The sequence below is a fragment of the Myodes glareolus genome, chromosome 6 (genome assembly GCF_982192425.1).
Source record: "Myodes glareolus chromosome 6, mMyoGla1.1, whole genome shotgun sequence".
In the NCBI taxonomy this organism is placed as follows: domain Eukaryota; kingdom Metazoa; phylum Chordata; class Mammalia; order Rodentia; family Cricetidae; genus Myodes; species Myodes glareolus.
In genome coordinates, this window is record NC_142031.1 from 21,377,782 (window position 1) to 21,390,892 (window position 13,111).

At 51.9% G+C, this 13,111-nt stretch overlaps 1 protein-coding gene across 1 annotated transcript in view; it reads right to left on the reverse strand.

Moving 5' to 3' along the window:
- Positions 1-218: 218 nt before the first annotated feature.
- The window catches only part of Aldh1l1 (aldehyde dehydrogenase 1 family member L1), a 47,422-nt gene continuing 34,529 nt past the window's right edge, over positions 219-13,111 (reverse strand). Inside the window, exons 17-23 of the mRNA XM_048416683.3 lie at positions 10,453-10,546; positions 9,023-9,122; positions 7,544-7,642; positions 5,022-5,187; positions 2,740-2,845; positions 1,020-1,219; positions 219-509 (exon numbers count right to left, since the gene is read on the reverse strand). Coding sequence (XP_048272640.3) covers positions 454-509; positions 1,020-1,219; positions 2,740-2,845; positions 5,022-5,187; positions 7,544-7,642; positions 9,023-9,122; positions 10,453-10,546 — 821 coding nt within the window. The 3' untranslated portion in view covers positions 219-453. The remainder of the gene's footprint in view (positions 510-1,019; positions 1,220-2,739; positions 2,846-5,021; positions 5,188-7,543; positions 7,643-9,022; positions 9,123-10,452; positions 10,547-13,111) is intronic.

Below are 13,111 nucleotides of genomic sequence, written 5' to 3' on the forward strand. Positions count from 1 at the left end.
TCCCATTTCCTGTTTCTGGGGCATTACCCTTCTCCACAGCCTCTCACACCCTTCTCAGCTCTTGCCTTTGGAGGCGTGTGCTGACACACGCATTTCCTTCTGTGTACCCGCTAAGTTTCAGTCTCTGCAGGCCAAGTGATGCTATATGCCCCGGACTCAGGGTGACTGCTCCTTCTGGGACCATCTGGAGCACCCACAGACAGAGCGGTGACACAAAGTGCAAGCTACCCCTGCTCACATCTTTATTCATCCTGGCCTTGACTGCCACTCCACTTGGAGCCGCTTCGGATTGCTCCGAGGGTGTCCTGTCACCAGCAGTGGTGCAGGGTGTTAGCTCCAGAGACGGAAGGGAGCGGTGCTGTGGACAGAAGGGTTCTCAGCCACCAGACAGGGAGGGGTCAGGGTCCCTAAGGGGAGGCCAGCAGGATACGGAAGCACCATGGAGACCTGGCTTCAGTACTCAAAAGTCACGGTCTTGACCCGCAGGTACTCGTTCAGGGCTGCCTCTCCTGCAAGACAGCACACACCGCTGGTAAACCTACTGGGGATCCCTGAGACGAGCACACCTGTGGGCAGCCTCGCTCTCTCACAGATGAGAAACCAAGGCCCCAGGGAAGCCACATACCCAACCCAGGTCATCCTTGTAGTAAGCTATAGGTTCGGACTCCAGTGCAAGGGAATGCAGAACCAATCTGGGGCAGCCATTCTAGTACCCTTCCTGCCTCCCTACCACATTGTAATGGTAAAGCAGGTACGATGGGTACCAGCAGCCAAGAAGTTGTCTTCCTGCCCACCCTGTGACTGGAATCTCCTGTATATTTTCTTTCTACTCCTGCCTACTGTCTCAGCAATGACATTGGCCCCAAAAGGGCTCCCTCCCAGCAAGAACTGAGCAGCTACCAGCTATCTGGTCCAATAAGACACCCCAGCAGTGGGACAGAACCTGGCACTTAGTGGCCTTTGACGGGTGTTTGCTGAGTGAATACATGAAAACTGCCCCACTGACAGGGTTTAGTTACCCAGATCTTTGCCAAATCCAGACTGTTTGAATCCTCCAAAGGGTGCGGCCACATCTGTCTTGTTGTAGGTGTTGACGAACACAGTGCCCGCCTGGAGTTTGTCACTGACATACAAGGCCTTGTTGATATCCCGGGTGAAGACACCAGAGGCCAGGCCAAACTCTGTGGCATTGGCCCGAGACAGCACAGCATCCACGTCCCTGTAGGGGAAGTCCAAGAACTCCCTGAGAGATGCTCTAAGCACCCATTTTTGGACTGGGGACAAGGGAAAATCAGAATCTGCTTCCCCAAAGTGTCTAAGCCCATGTTCCTTGGCCAGGAGACCCCAAAAGGAAAGACCTGTGCTGAGATTGCAGAAGGGGCAGCAGAGAGAAAGACGAGGAGGGTCGGGGGCGTAAGGTAAGTATTTCACAGAGCAGATCTACGCAGGGGGCCTCATGCAGGAAAGGAGCCCAGAGAGACAGTTTTGGGCAGAGGTAGACTGAGCAGGTGGACCTAAGAGCTGGGGTCGTGTCTGCTTGGCAGAGACTGTGAAATCTGTCTACTATAGTCAGCATAAGCTGGTGATGTGATGGTCGTCACATCGTGACAACTGGTTGAAAAAGGTGAAGACAAAAGTGTTACTTTGCCTGAAAAATGAGTCAGGAAAGGGTGTGGCCGGTCAAATGTGTCCACAGAGCTGTAGTTCCTCCACTGTGTGTGGACCCTTCCTTCTCTTTAACCTGGTGGCCTGGACGGCTCTTGGGCCAGGGGTACATTCCGAGGCTAGCTCCTGAGGGTCTTTGCTGCCTCCAGCTGGCTTCTATGAGACCTGGGCTTCAGGCCAGTGATCTGAGGCTGCCATGGAGAGACAGCCCAAACCCAGGTGAGCAGAGCTGCTTCCTTTGTACGGGGCAAGTCCAGAAGTAGCACAGAGCTGAGACAGGCTCACTCCATCCAACCAACCTAAAGCATGGACTCATTCATGATTAAGACCCAATGCCACAGTGGTTCCAGGCCATTTGGACAGGACCAGTTTAGTTCTCAGCAGGACACTATAAGAACAAGGCCCAGTAGGCTGTAAGTAATACCAGAAATGGAGGACAAACACAGGGAAGCAGGGACATGCAAAGAAATCACCTTTTATTCATCTAGGCCTGGAGGCCATTCTGGCCCAGGAGAGGGAGGGCAAAGGGAGCCCCATGTTCTTCAAGAAGCCTATGTAGGCAACCCAGGCACTGTGTACAGTTCACTAACTCAGTTTTCTTCTCATGGACCATCTCTGACAGTTGTTGTCAAGACTCCAGACACACAGAGAAAAAGCCCTGAGATGCTGTAGGATAATGCTTTTGTACACTATAAAAATTTATTAAACTAAATGACACTTTCATATTGGTTTAATAAAATGCTGATTGGCCAACAGCCAGGCAGGAACTATGGGTGGGGCAAGCAGAATAAGAAAATTTTGGGAAGAGAAAAGGACACAGTCACCACCCAGATGCAGAGGAAGCAAGATGAGACTGTCTCACTGAGAAAAGATACCAAGCCACACGGCTAAATAGAGACAAGAATTATGAGTTAATTTAAATTGTAAGAGGTAGTTAATAATAAGCCTGAGCGAATAGGCCAAGCAGTTTATAATTAATATAAGCCCCTATGTATTTCTTTGGGACTGAATGGCTGTAGGACCAGGAGGGACAGAAATTTCCATCTACACTGAGAGGTGTGGTGAATCACATACCCGTCAGCAAACCGAGAGATGATCATGATGGGCCCGAAGGACTCCTCCTTAGCAATGAACATGTGGTCCTCCACATTGGTGAAGACAGTTGGTTGAAAGAAGAAACCTGTAGGGGAGACAGTGGCCTGAGGCATGTAGGAGGTGCAGCTCCCTGACGGTCTCCTCCCTATTCTAGCCAGGACCTGGCTCACACAACACTCTTTTCACTATAGACCCAGGCACCTCATCCTGTCTTTCAGGTAGAATTGTCCAAGAAGAATCATCCCTGATCTGTCCTATTCTTGATTGGGCTCTAGAAAATTCCCCACCCTATTGTTCAGAGAATAGATGTGCTGCCCTCATGTTTCTGGGGGATGTGCTAGCCTCGCTGGATCCCTCTCTCTGCTCTGTGAACAGTGTTTACCCCAAACTTTGCAGTCCACCTGCTGCTAGAGCTTGCCATACTGTCCCCAGCCGTAGGGAACTTCCACACTGGTGATTCAGGGACGTTTGCTTCACATGATCTAAATGATGAGCTGCTCTCTGATTGGGACACTGGGGAGCTGTTTGCCAAGTTTAGGAACAGCAAATACAGATAGCAGAAGATAAGAAGCTTCTAGAGAGAGTGCAAGAGATGGTGGGTGGGGGTTAAGGGCAAATGAGGCCATGGAGGCAGTCAGGGAACTTGCTCCTGATGCAGGAGGGCACTGCTGAGCATTGGAACCCAAGAACTCTCAGGGGGTGAATAAACAAAGGGTCAATGACTCACGGGGACACTTGGCAGGATAAGCTACAGAAGGTGGCAGGGATGCAGGAGAATCAAGGTATAAAGGAGGTGTCAAACTTAACAGAACCAGAAGGGGATTAAAATCAAGAGGTCAGAAAGAGGGGTGTGTCCTTTCTTGCCCTCTTCAATTCCTTCAGTTAATGAGAGCCTCCCCTGTGTGGGGCTCCTAATGGAGTGTAAAAAGCAGACAGCAAAAGAAGGCAGGGTGTGGAGCTGCAGTGCTGTGGGCAGGCAGCACAAGGCTCCATCCATGTGGCTTCTGCTCTCCTGGTTTAAGTGCCTAGAACTGAGCAGATTCCAGAAAAGTAAGTGTGTCTGGGGTCAGACACTGCTTGTTTCAATAAGAATGGGCCCTACAGGCTCATGTATTTTAACGCTTGGTCCCCAGCTGGTGGAACTGCTTGGGAAGGACTAGGAGGTGTGACCTCGGTAAGGAGGTGTGTCTCTGGGGGCAGGCTGTAGGTTTTCAGAAGCCCACACCATTCTCTGTCAGCTCTCCCTGCCTCACAGATGTTATCTCAAGATGTGAGCTCTCAGCTACTGCTCCAGTGCCGTGACTGCCTGCCTGCTCCATGCTCCCCACCATGATGGTCATGGACTCACCCCCTGAATCTGTAAGCCCCCAATAAACCCTTCAGCCAAGTGCCTGGTGCCATTCAGGTAGAAGTATCTAATTCTGGCTGTGTCAATAGCTCTAGATGGGTGACCTGAGCTATCAGATCTGCACCATCTCAAAGATGGCCCACTCCAGGCAAAGGCTCACTCCTAGCTAAGGGCAGCTGGCCACCAGTGGTGGGACACTGTGGCATTTCCACCTGTTGCCTAGCAACTAAAGCATCCCCTGGAGGGAGGAAGGAGGCTCACAACACTCAAGCAAATGACCTGAGATACATAAGGCCCCTGCCACCCACTCACTAAGCAGTGAAAAGGGAGACAAGATGGCAGTGAAGACGTCTCCAAGTTGTTTGGGGGTGTTCCAGGATGCAGCTTTTGGGAGTCGTCACCCAGGCTCTGTGCCTTTGAGCCATTCATGCTCCTGTGAGTGACCCCAATAAACTCACTGGCTCACTAAACTAGACATGGACAGGGCCATCTCTTTTGGGTGGTCACTGGTGCCCTATCTGGGGTGAGTAGGCATTGGTTCATGTCTTCCCAGAAGTCACACAACACACAACTGTTCAGAAGAGAAACCAAAGAGCGAGAACCTTGAAGTCAAGTCAGAGGAGACTGACGCCATGACGGAGAGATGCAATAGCAACACCGGCACAGCAGATTACACCAGCACTGAGGAATGTTCTGGACTCCTCCCTCACCTGCCCAGTTCCAGACCCGGGTCTAGAGAGTGACCAAACAGTCAAGGGCCATTACATCCGAGATCCCAATTTGAACTGGAGGCCTGGATCCTGACCACACACATACTTGGCCTTCAGCTATGTCCAGTTAGGGTTGGTTGAAAACCAGGGGTCTAGTACTTGCTGCCTCAGGTTACCCAAGTGAGATGGAGAACCTGACTGACCTGGCCTCGGGACTTGGTTCCCACCACAGACCAGCGTGGCCCCTTCCTTCACACCACGCTGGCAATACTCCACCAGCTTCTTCAGGTGGGCCTCGTGGTTCTGCGGGCCATGGTTGGTGTCTCTGTCCAGGGGGTTGCCGATTTTCATCTTCCCCACTTCCTCCACCTGCAGAAAGTTCTCGGGTCAGGTCATGCTCAGTGCCACAATCAGTCCTGGGACAGCTCCCACCTCTGCGGTTTATACTGAGAGGTCCTTGAAAAACGTATGGGAGCCATTTCCCAGCTAATGGGGCTTTCCCAGTCTGACTCCAAACCTATGTACTACAGGAGTCTCAGTGACAGACAGAGGGACACTGAACAGAGAGAAGGGTCCAAGGCTCAGGTCTACCTACCGCTGCTTTCATTTTCCTCTGCTTCAGCAGATCCTTTGGGAGTGGCCCCCTATGGGAAGCCTTCCCTCTGCTTCTGCCACCTTCAAAGTAAGCCTAGGCTTTAGAATGTAAAGATGCTACTGGGGTATCACTGGGGAGTGACAGAGGAGGTGACCTAATGACTCTGGAGTTTGGATGTCAGGAGAACAGAAAATGAGTTTGGGGGCTGAAGAGAGGGCTCATGGGTTAAAGCACTGGCTGTTCTTCCAGACACAAAGAGGCTCACAAAGATGTGCAACTCCAGTTCTAGGGGAGCCGATGGCATCTTCTGACATCTGCAGACACCAAGCATGAAGTGTACATACACACATGCAGGAGAAACACATATCTACATAAAATAATCCTTTTTAAAACAATGAATCAGGATATAGGATGTAGAAAGAAAACACAGTTGCACAGAATCAATGGCCAATCAATCACTGGTCAATCAACAGCCAATGACAGATCTGTTGGCCTCTGGGAAGGCGGGCCCCAGTCCCTCTCTCGTATGGCCTGGCTCCCAGGCTCCTGAGCTGGAGTCTTAGGATCAGGCAAAGTTGTGTTCACCCTCATTCACTTTAGGGTTCACCCTAGTCTGGATAGATGGTGAACCAGGTAAACTCAGTGGCTACTGGGTGTCACATGTCATTTGTCACATAGCAAAGCTGCTCAGTCCTTTCCTGTCCTTGTCACCTTTCACACTTAGACCTAATCCTGACTATTCTGGTTCAGTCCTGGTGTTGAAGGCTTGGTTGCCAGGCAGAGGGGGAGCTGTTGGGATGTGGGGGGACCTTTAGGAGATAAGACACAGCAGGAGGAATGAGGTCCCTGGAGTACCCTTGAAGGTCATATGGGGACCCTGGTTCCGTCCTCTCTTCTGCTTCCCAGAGCCATGAAGTGAGAGCGTTTGTTCTGCAGCACACTCAGCCACAGTACTGGGCCTCACCACAAGCCCAGCGCAATGGGGCCAAGTACCACGTACCCAAAACTGTGAGCTGGAGCAAACCTTGCTTCCATAGGAATCATTTATCTCCTGTCATCGGTAACACAGACCTTTCCCAAAATGCCATGTTACCCCACCCTTTTCTCAGGGTGTCCTAGCCACAACATAGGTAAAGTGACAGACAGACTCACCACCGCCACCTCTCAGCATCCCTGAACTTTTCTGTTGGGTTCCTGCCTGATCGCCATGATCCAGGAGGGGCTTAGCGTTGCCACAGGGACACCTCCAGCCTCAGGTGCCATGGTCTTGACACCATTGTCTAGACTGAGGATGGGTGGGGTCTCTGGCAACCAGGGCCCCTCCCATAACTTTAGTCTAACAGGTGAAAGTTGTCCCTCTCTGGTTTTATGTTAGAAAAATGTCCATCTATACCTGTCAACCTCACAGGATGAGGCTGGTCACAATGACGCCAGTTCATAGAGAACCCCAAAGTCAAGAATTACAGACATTCCTTGCTGGGGCTGGGGCTCAGTGGCAGAGCAATCATCTCACTAGCCAAGGCCCTGGGTTCCAGCACCACAAACAAACAACAAGCAAATCATACAGTCCTATGGGGCCAAGAAGACCCATTTGTTCCTGGAGCTAGCCTCAGTCTACCCTTTGGGATTTTGTTACGTTACCCAGTAACTCCAGTGGGAGCTGCTGCTTGACACCTGTCGGGTCCCCAGAGGTGGAAGAAGCTGCCCCCCTCACCAAACAGCCAGCTTGCAGAAACCACTGCCTAGCATTAGGGGCCTGGGCAAAGTCTAGACTCTTGATTCTGGGCACCTGCATAGGGTACTTCCCACTCCAGAGATGCTGCTAGGGGTCCCGAGGCCATGTTTTTGCTCTTCTGTTCTTTGCCCTGTCCTTTCCTGGCCTCCTATGGCCTCACTTAAGAGGGTAAGCCCTTGTGAATCCTGTATAGTTGGTCTTTATCCTAGGCTCTACTTTCAGAGAATGAGACCAAAGCCTTTGGTTATGTCAGTTTGAGCTGAAGACTCAAGAGAGTTCTCCAAGGATCCTCTAGTGGATGGTACTCAACCAGAGGAGCCCAGGCCCTCTTTACTCTGCACCACTGCCTCTTTTGCAGCCTGCCCCTCCGGCTCAGACTCTAGCCTGGAACTTACCACTTTCTGCACGAACTGGTCATGGATGGAGTCCTCCACAAAGAGCCGGCCCGCTGCAATGCAGTTCTCCCCTTTGTTGAAAAAAACGGAGCTCATGCCCTTCAGAGAAGCACAGAAATGCCAGGTCACATATCTCCAAGAGCTTCTGCCCCACTGCCCACCAGGACTGTTAACTCTTCTCAGGGAAGAGTGGGCGTGCCTGCATCCTGCCTTCCTCCCATGGGTCAGGCTTGACCCGCACTGGGCACATAGGTCCTGTGCAATCCTCAGCCTGCAGAGGCAAGAGGTGGCAGTGGGAATGAGGACATAAGGCCACATGGTAAGAGGGAGTCACATAGACACCTCATTCCCACCATAAGGATGCTGTTCACATGACAAACAATGGATAAAAATATATCGGGTGAGTCTGAGCTTTCCTGGATCCTCAGCCCATGGGTAGACTCACTGGGTGGCCCAAAAGATGCCAGGTCTCCGTGGGACCCGACTGTAGAGGTACCAGACTGCACGTTAACAGGGTTGGAGAGCAGGACGGAGAGGCACAGCCCTAGTTCTAGGGGAGATCATGCAGGAGTGCAGGAAAGCTGCTCAGACACGCTAGGAGCCAAGAAGCCGACAGCAGGAAGCCAGGGGTGGGGTGCAGAGTCTAGTCCAGCTCTCCTAGTCTGCATGACTCAGCCCAACAGTTGGCACAGGCCCCCACTTATGTGCAGGGCTCGGGAGCAGCAGCCACATTTTGAATTGAACCAAGATCCCGGACTGTTGGGTTCATGGGGGAGATGAAGAAGGAAGGTCCTGGACTCCCTCTCAGGACTCTGCTGGGTGTCATGCCCTGCTCCAAGGCAGAATGAGGCTTGGTTATGCTGCTAAGACAGTTGGAGACCTGGTTGAACGGATCTGACTCATTTGCTCCCATGGGAGTGGAGAGCGGACCAAGGCATCAAGTGACAACACCTACGGCAAGAACCACTTCCACGTTCACGGCATTTGCCACATGCTGTCACTGTTCTGAGTCCTCATTCAGGCCAATCTGAGGCCACCACAAATGGGTACTTTTCTGGTCCTGTGCACATGGGTATGCCCAGGCCTGGCCTGTAGCTGCCCAGAGTGTAGGCGGAAAGCTGGGCATGGGTGCACAGGGTCATTGGTCATGGCTGTTAGCGGGTCATGCCCGAGAGATCCAGGGACACTTTGCTTTTTACCCATGCCAAGGCAGGCAGCCTTTTCATGTCCACAATCTGTCCAGCTGGTTCAGCATTATGACAGTTAGGACATGTTGAGAACACACTGTGGAGGGCATGCATCATCCTTGCCCACGGGTGTCTCTTGCGATGCTGCCTATACTTGTGATAATATCATGGATGGCTATACCAGGTTAGGTTAACCATGGTAGCCGAGAGATCCCCCACTGCTATCCCTCTGCCTCTGGCCCAGGGCTTCCCACACGTCCTCCCACCTATTCCCACCCCTGCCCTATCTCACCATCTGCACGGCCTTGTTGAGGTCACAGTCAGCAAAGATGATTAGGGGCGACTTCCCGCCCAGCTCCAGGGAGACTTTCTTCACATTACTCAGGGCACAGCTGCAGGGAACAGAGGGCTGGGGCTGGTGTCACGTGGCCTGAATCACAGGGGCTTGTAGGTGGTGAACAAGACAAGTCCCAAGTGTGCTGGACTCCAAAGTGCAAACCAGACCCACCTTCTCCCCACCACCCACTCCCACATCCTACCAGGGGGGCATTCCTATTCCCCTCACACCCAGGCCAGTCTTGACCCTTCACACTCACTGGTGTCCCCCTCTGTTCCACTCTGTCCCCTTCTTAGTGTCATTTTCTGATCCTCCTATGGAAAACCCCCACCTCCCTGTGTCTGCTGGCCACTGAGTCCCACTGCATGGTTATGAAAGACTCTACCCGGGAGAAGGCAGGCCTTCCACAGAGCATGCATCTGTCTGGTTCCTATGGCATCCCAGTGCCTAGCACACAATCGGTGCTCTAGGAAATGCAGACTGAGTAAACCCTAAAGAGAATAATCCCTCCGCTGGAGGAGCTGTGGCCAAAGAGGGATAGCTCAGGGTTTTAGTGACCAAGCAGAGAGATGCAGGGAAACACAGACAATGTGTCCACGGGCAAGACTCTTACTTGAGTGATGCCACCACCCTCAAGTAGGCACCAAGCATGACCTGAGAGAAGAAGTTGTCTTGTTCTGGACCACCCAAGGGTATGGGTCCTCTGCCCCAGCACTGCCCACCAGGACTCAGAGGAGCCTCATGGATACTAGCGCCCTCATGCTGAGACTCTGAATGAACAAGCATGTATACGCACAGAAGTTACACTCATTCACCTGCTCCCACAGCTCTCTACATGATGTCAAGGTCTAACACCTCATAAGCAGGCTGTGAATACTCACATTGGCTAGGAAACTCTAACAAAGGTTCTACACATTCAGCACAGGCAAAATTGATTTTCTCAAATATTTCCAGCCTGCAGCTGTTTGCATCCGCCATGTGGAAGCTAGATACAGAAAGCCAATTGTAATGGATTCCATTTAATCTAACTTATCAGAAACATCGCCAGGTCAGCTTGCAAGCAATATAAAAGTTATGAATAAGTACATTTTAGTGAGCTTTTCAAATTGGTGTCTAGTTCCTACTCATGCAATCTCAAATCAGGACCGCTAACTTCTAGCACTGCTGGGGTAGGAAGTGACATGGTACTGGAACACCCTGGGTTGTGTGACCTCCACTAAGCAGCCCCACAGGCCTCTCAAGGGCTTGTGGAAAACTCAGCATCTGCTTTAACATGACTGCTGGAGGTAGCTATGCTCACCAAAATCCAAGAAGCAGGACCCATCTTATGGGATGCATCATCTATACCCAGACACCACGGCCTGGAAGACCTCTACCCCACCTACCTTTTCATGATGTGTTTTCCCACCTCCGTGGAACCTGTGAACCCTATTTTCCTCACATCAGGGTGATCTGAGAGTCTCTGGCCAACCAATGAGCCTGTGGTAGGATAGATGAGGAAGTCAAGCTCTGGGGTCTGGGCAAGGCATAGTCACCTGTCCCCTGCACGTCCACCAGAGGGTGCTATATCATGCTGTCTACATGGTGCCCCATGATGGGGCTCACAGGGCCTTGCCCTGCTATGCACTGATACCTGTCCCTCCAAATGATAATGCTAAAGTACTAACCCTTGAGCCTCTGAAAGTGAGAGCCCCTGGAGGCAGGGTCTCTGAAGGAGTCATAGGATGGACCCTACCCTATGTGACTGATGTCCTTATATGGGGAGGTAATCAGGACACAGATCTACACAGAGGGCTGACCATGTCGGGGAACAGATACAATGGCATGTCCTAGGCAGGGGGAGAGGCAGCAAAGGATGCTGCTCTGCCAACTCTTGCTCTTTGACTTACAGCACCCAGGGCTGTAGTCACAGCTGTCAGATGAGGAAGCCCCAGGCTTGACACTTCATTATGCCAGTACCAGAAACCACAGTATGCATGAAGTGTGGACATCAGGGGTGACTGGAGGTCATCTAAACTTGGTGGCTTTCAAATGTCAGAGTCAACACCGGGTATGGTCCATGGAGGAGCATCATGGACTCAAAAGCCCCACCTTTAGGATGCTGCTGGTCTAGAGTCTTGCCACCTCTGCTTAGAGTGCTGAGTTCCAGCCCGCCCCACACTATACCTCCCTCATTCCTACCCCCTCAGCCTGACCAATGGCCAAGTCCTTGATATCCCTCCAGTCCTTGATTCTGTGAGCTCAAAGGGAGGGTTACCCTCCAGCTGCCTTTTCTCGGGATCAATAGAAAGCCCTCCCCCAAGACCCCAGGTTCTTTCTTGACAATGGTTTTTGCTCTCATGTTCTCGCTTCTGATCCTTCCCATCTTAGCCATTCTTGCAACACTGAAACAACCAGGGCTAGCTTGGCTCTAGGCCCACACTTCTCTGTTTACAGGGCTTCCTCAGCTGATCATGGCCAGACCTCCAAAGGGCACCCTTAGACACATTATCTCCTAAATCTGCACCTCCTGTCAAACTCCCCGGAGTCTGGACCATCTATCACCCCCAGCCTCGTTCTTGGATGGTTTAGGGCCTCTCACATTCAATGCCTTTGAAGAGGTGCTTTTAATCATTTCCAGCCCTGTCCCCTGCCCCCAATCCCAGGGCTTTACTATGGTAAATTGGCCACTCCATGCAGCAAGAATATCCAAGAGGAGAACCCGGTAGTTGCTGACCTCAGTGTTAATTCCACTTTGACAGTCCTGTTAAATCACTACTTAGGGGAGAAAATGTTTGCAAAGTTGTATGTGACCAAAGGACTCATATCCAAACTATGCAAAAGTAAAAAAAAAAAAAACAAAAACAAAAAAACAAAAAAACCCCAACCCACTACAATAAGAAAGCAAATGATCCACTAAAAATCAGGTAAATATGCAGAGATTACTCCCTGATATACAGAAAGCAAGCAAGCAGAAGAAACAATAACATTGCTTTTGGCAAGGTCTTGCCGTGTAGCCCAGGGTGATCTCAAACTTAAAGCAAACTTCCTGGCTCAGCCTAGCAGGCACCGAGTCTACAGTTTGTGCCGCCCCTCAGATTTCAGTAGCATCAGAAACCAGAGGTCAGAGGCACGTGGAGTGAGAGGAAAGGTACATGGGTGACGTGAAAAGACACGTGGGGCCCAGCGGTGGTGGCGCACACCTTTAATTCCAGCACTTAGGCAGAGGCAGGTGGATCTCTGTGAGTTTGAGGCCAGCCTGGTCCACAAGAGCTAGTTCCAGGACAGGCCCTAGAACCCTGGGATGACACAGGGAAGGCCTGTAGGAGACATGGGAAGGCAAGTGGGAGACACGGGAAGGCCTATGGGAGACACGGGAAGGCAGGTGGGTGACACAGGAAGGCAGGTGGGTGACACGGGAAGGCCTGTGGGAGACACGGGAAGGCAGGTGGGAGACACGGGAAGGCCTGTGGGAGACACGGGAAGGCCTGTGGGAGACACGGGAAGGCAGGTGGGTGACACGGGAAGGCCTGTGGGAGACACGGGAAGGCCTGTGGGAGACACGAGAAGGCAGGTGGGAGACATGGGAAGGCCTGTGGGAGACACGAGAAGGCAGGTGGGTGACACGGGAAGGCAGGTGGGTGACACGAGAAGGCAGGTGGGTGACACGGGAAGAAGGCCTATGGGTGAGACAGGAAGGCAGGTGGGTATACCATACTGAAAACACTGCAAAAAGCCCAATTTGTAGCCAGCAGTTTCACACCTAGCAAAGCCATCTAGGTCTTTAAAAGACAGAGGAAAAGAAGAGCATCGCCACACAGATAACAACTGAGAGGTCTGTGGCAAGTGGAAGAAATGCTGAGGGAAGCTCTCAGAGAGGAAAGCAGCAATTAGAATCAGTATCTGACAGTGGTTAGAATTCACAGGAGTGGGGTGTGAAGGGGGTGGGACGTGATAGGGGTGGGGTGTGATGGGGTGGGGTGTAATGGGGTGGGGTGTGATGGAGTGGGGTGTGAAGAGGGTGGGGTGTGAAGAGGTGGGGCATGATGGGGGTGGGGTGGGGTA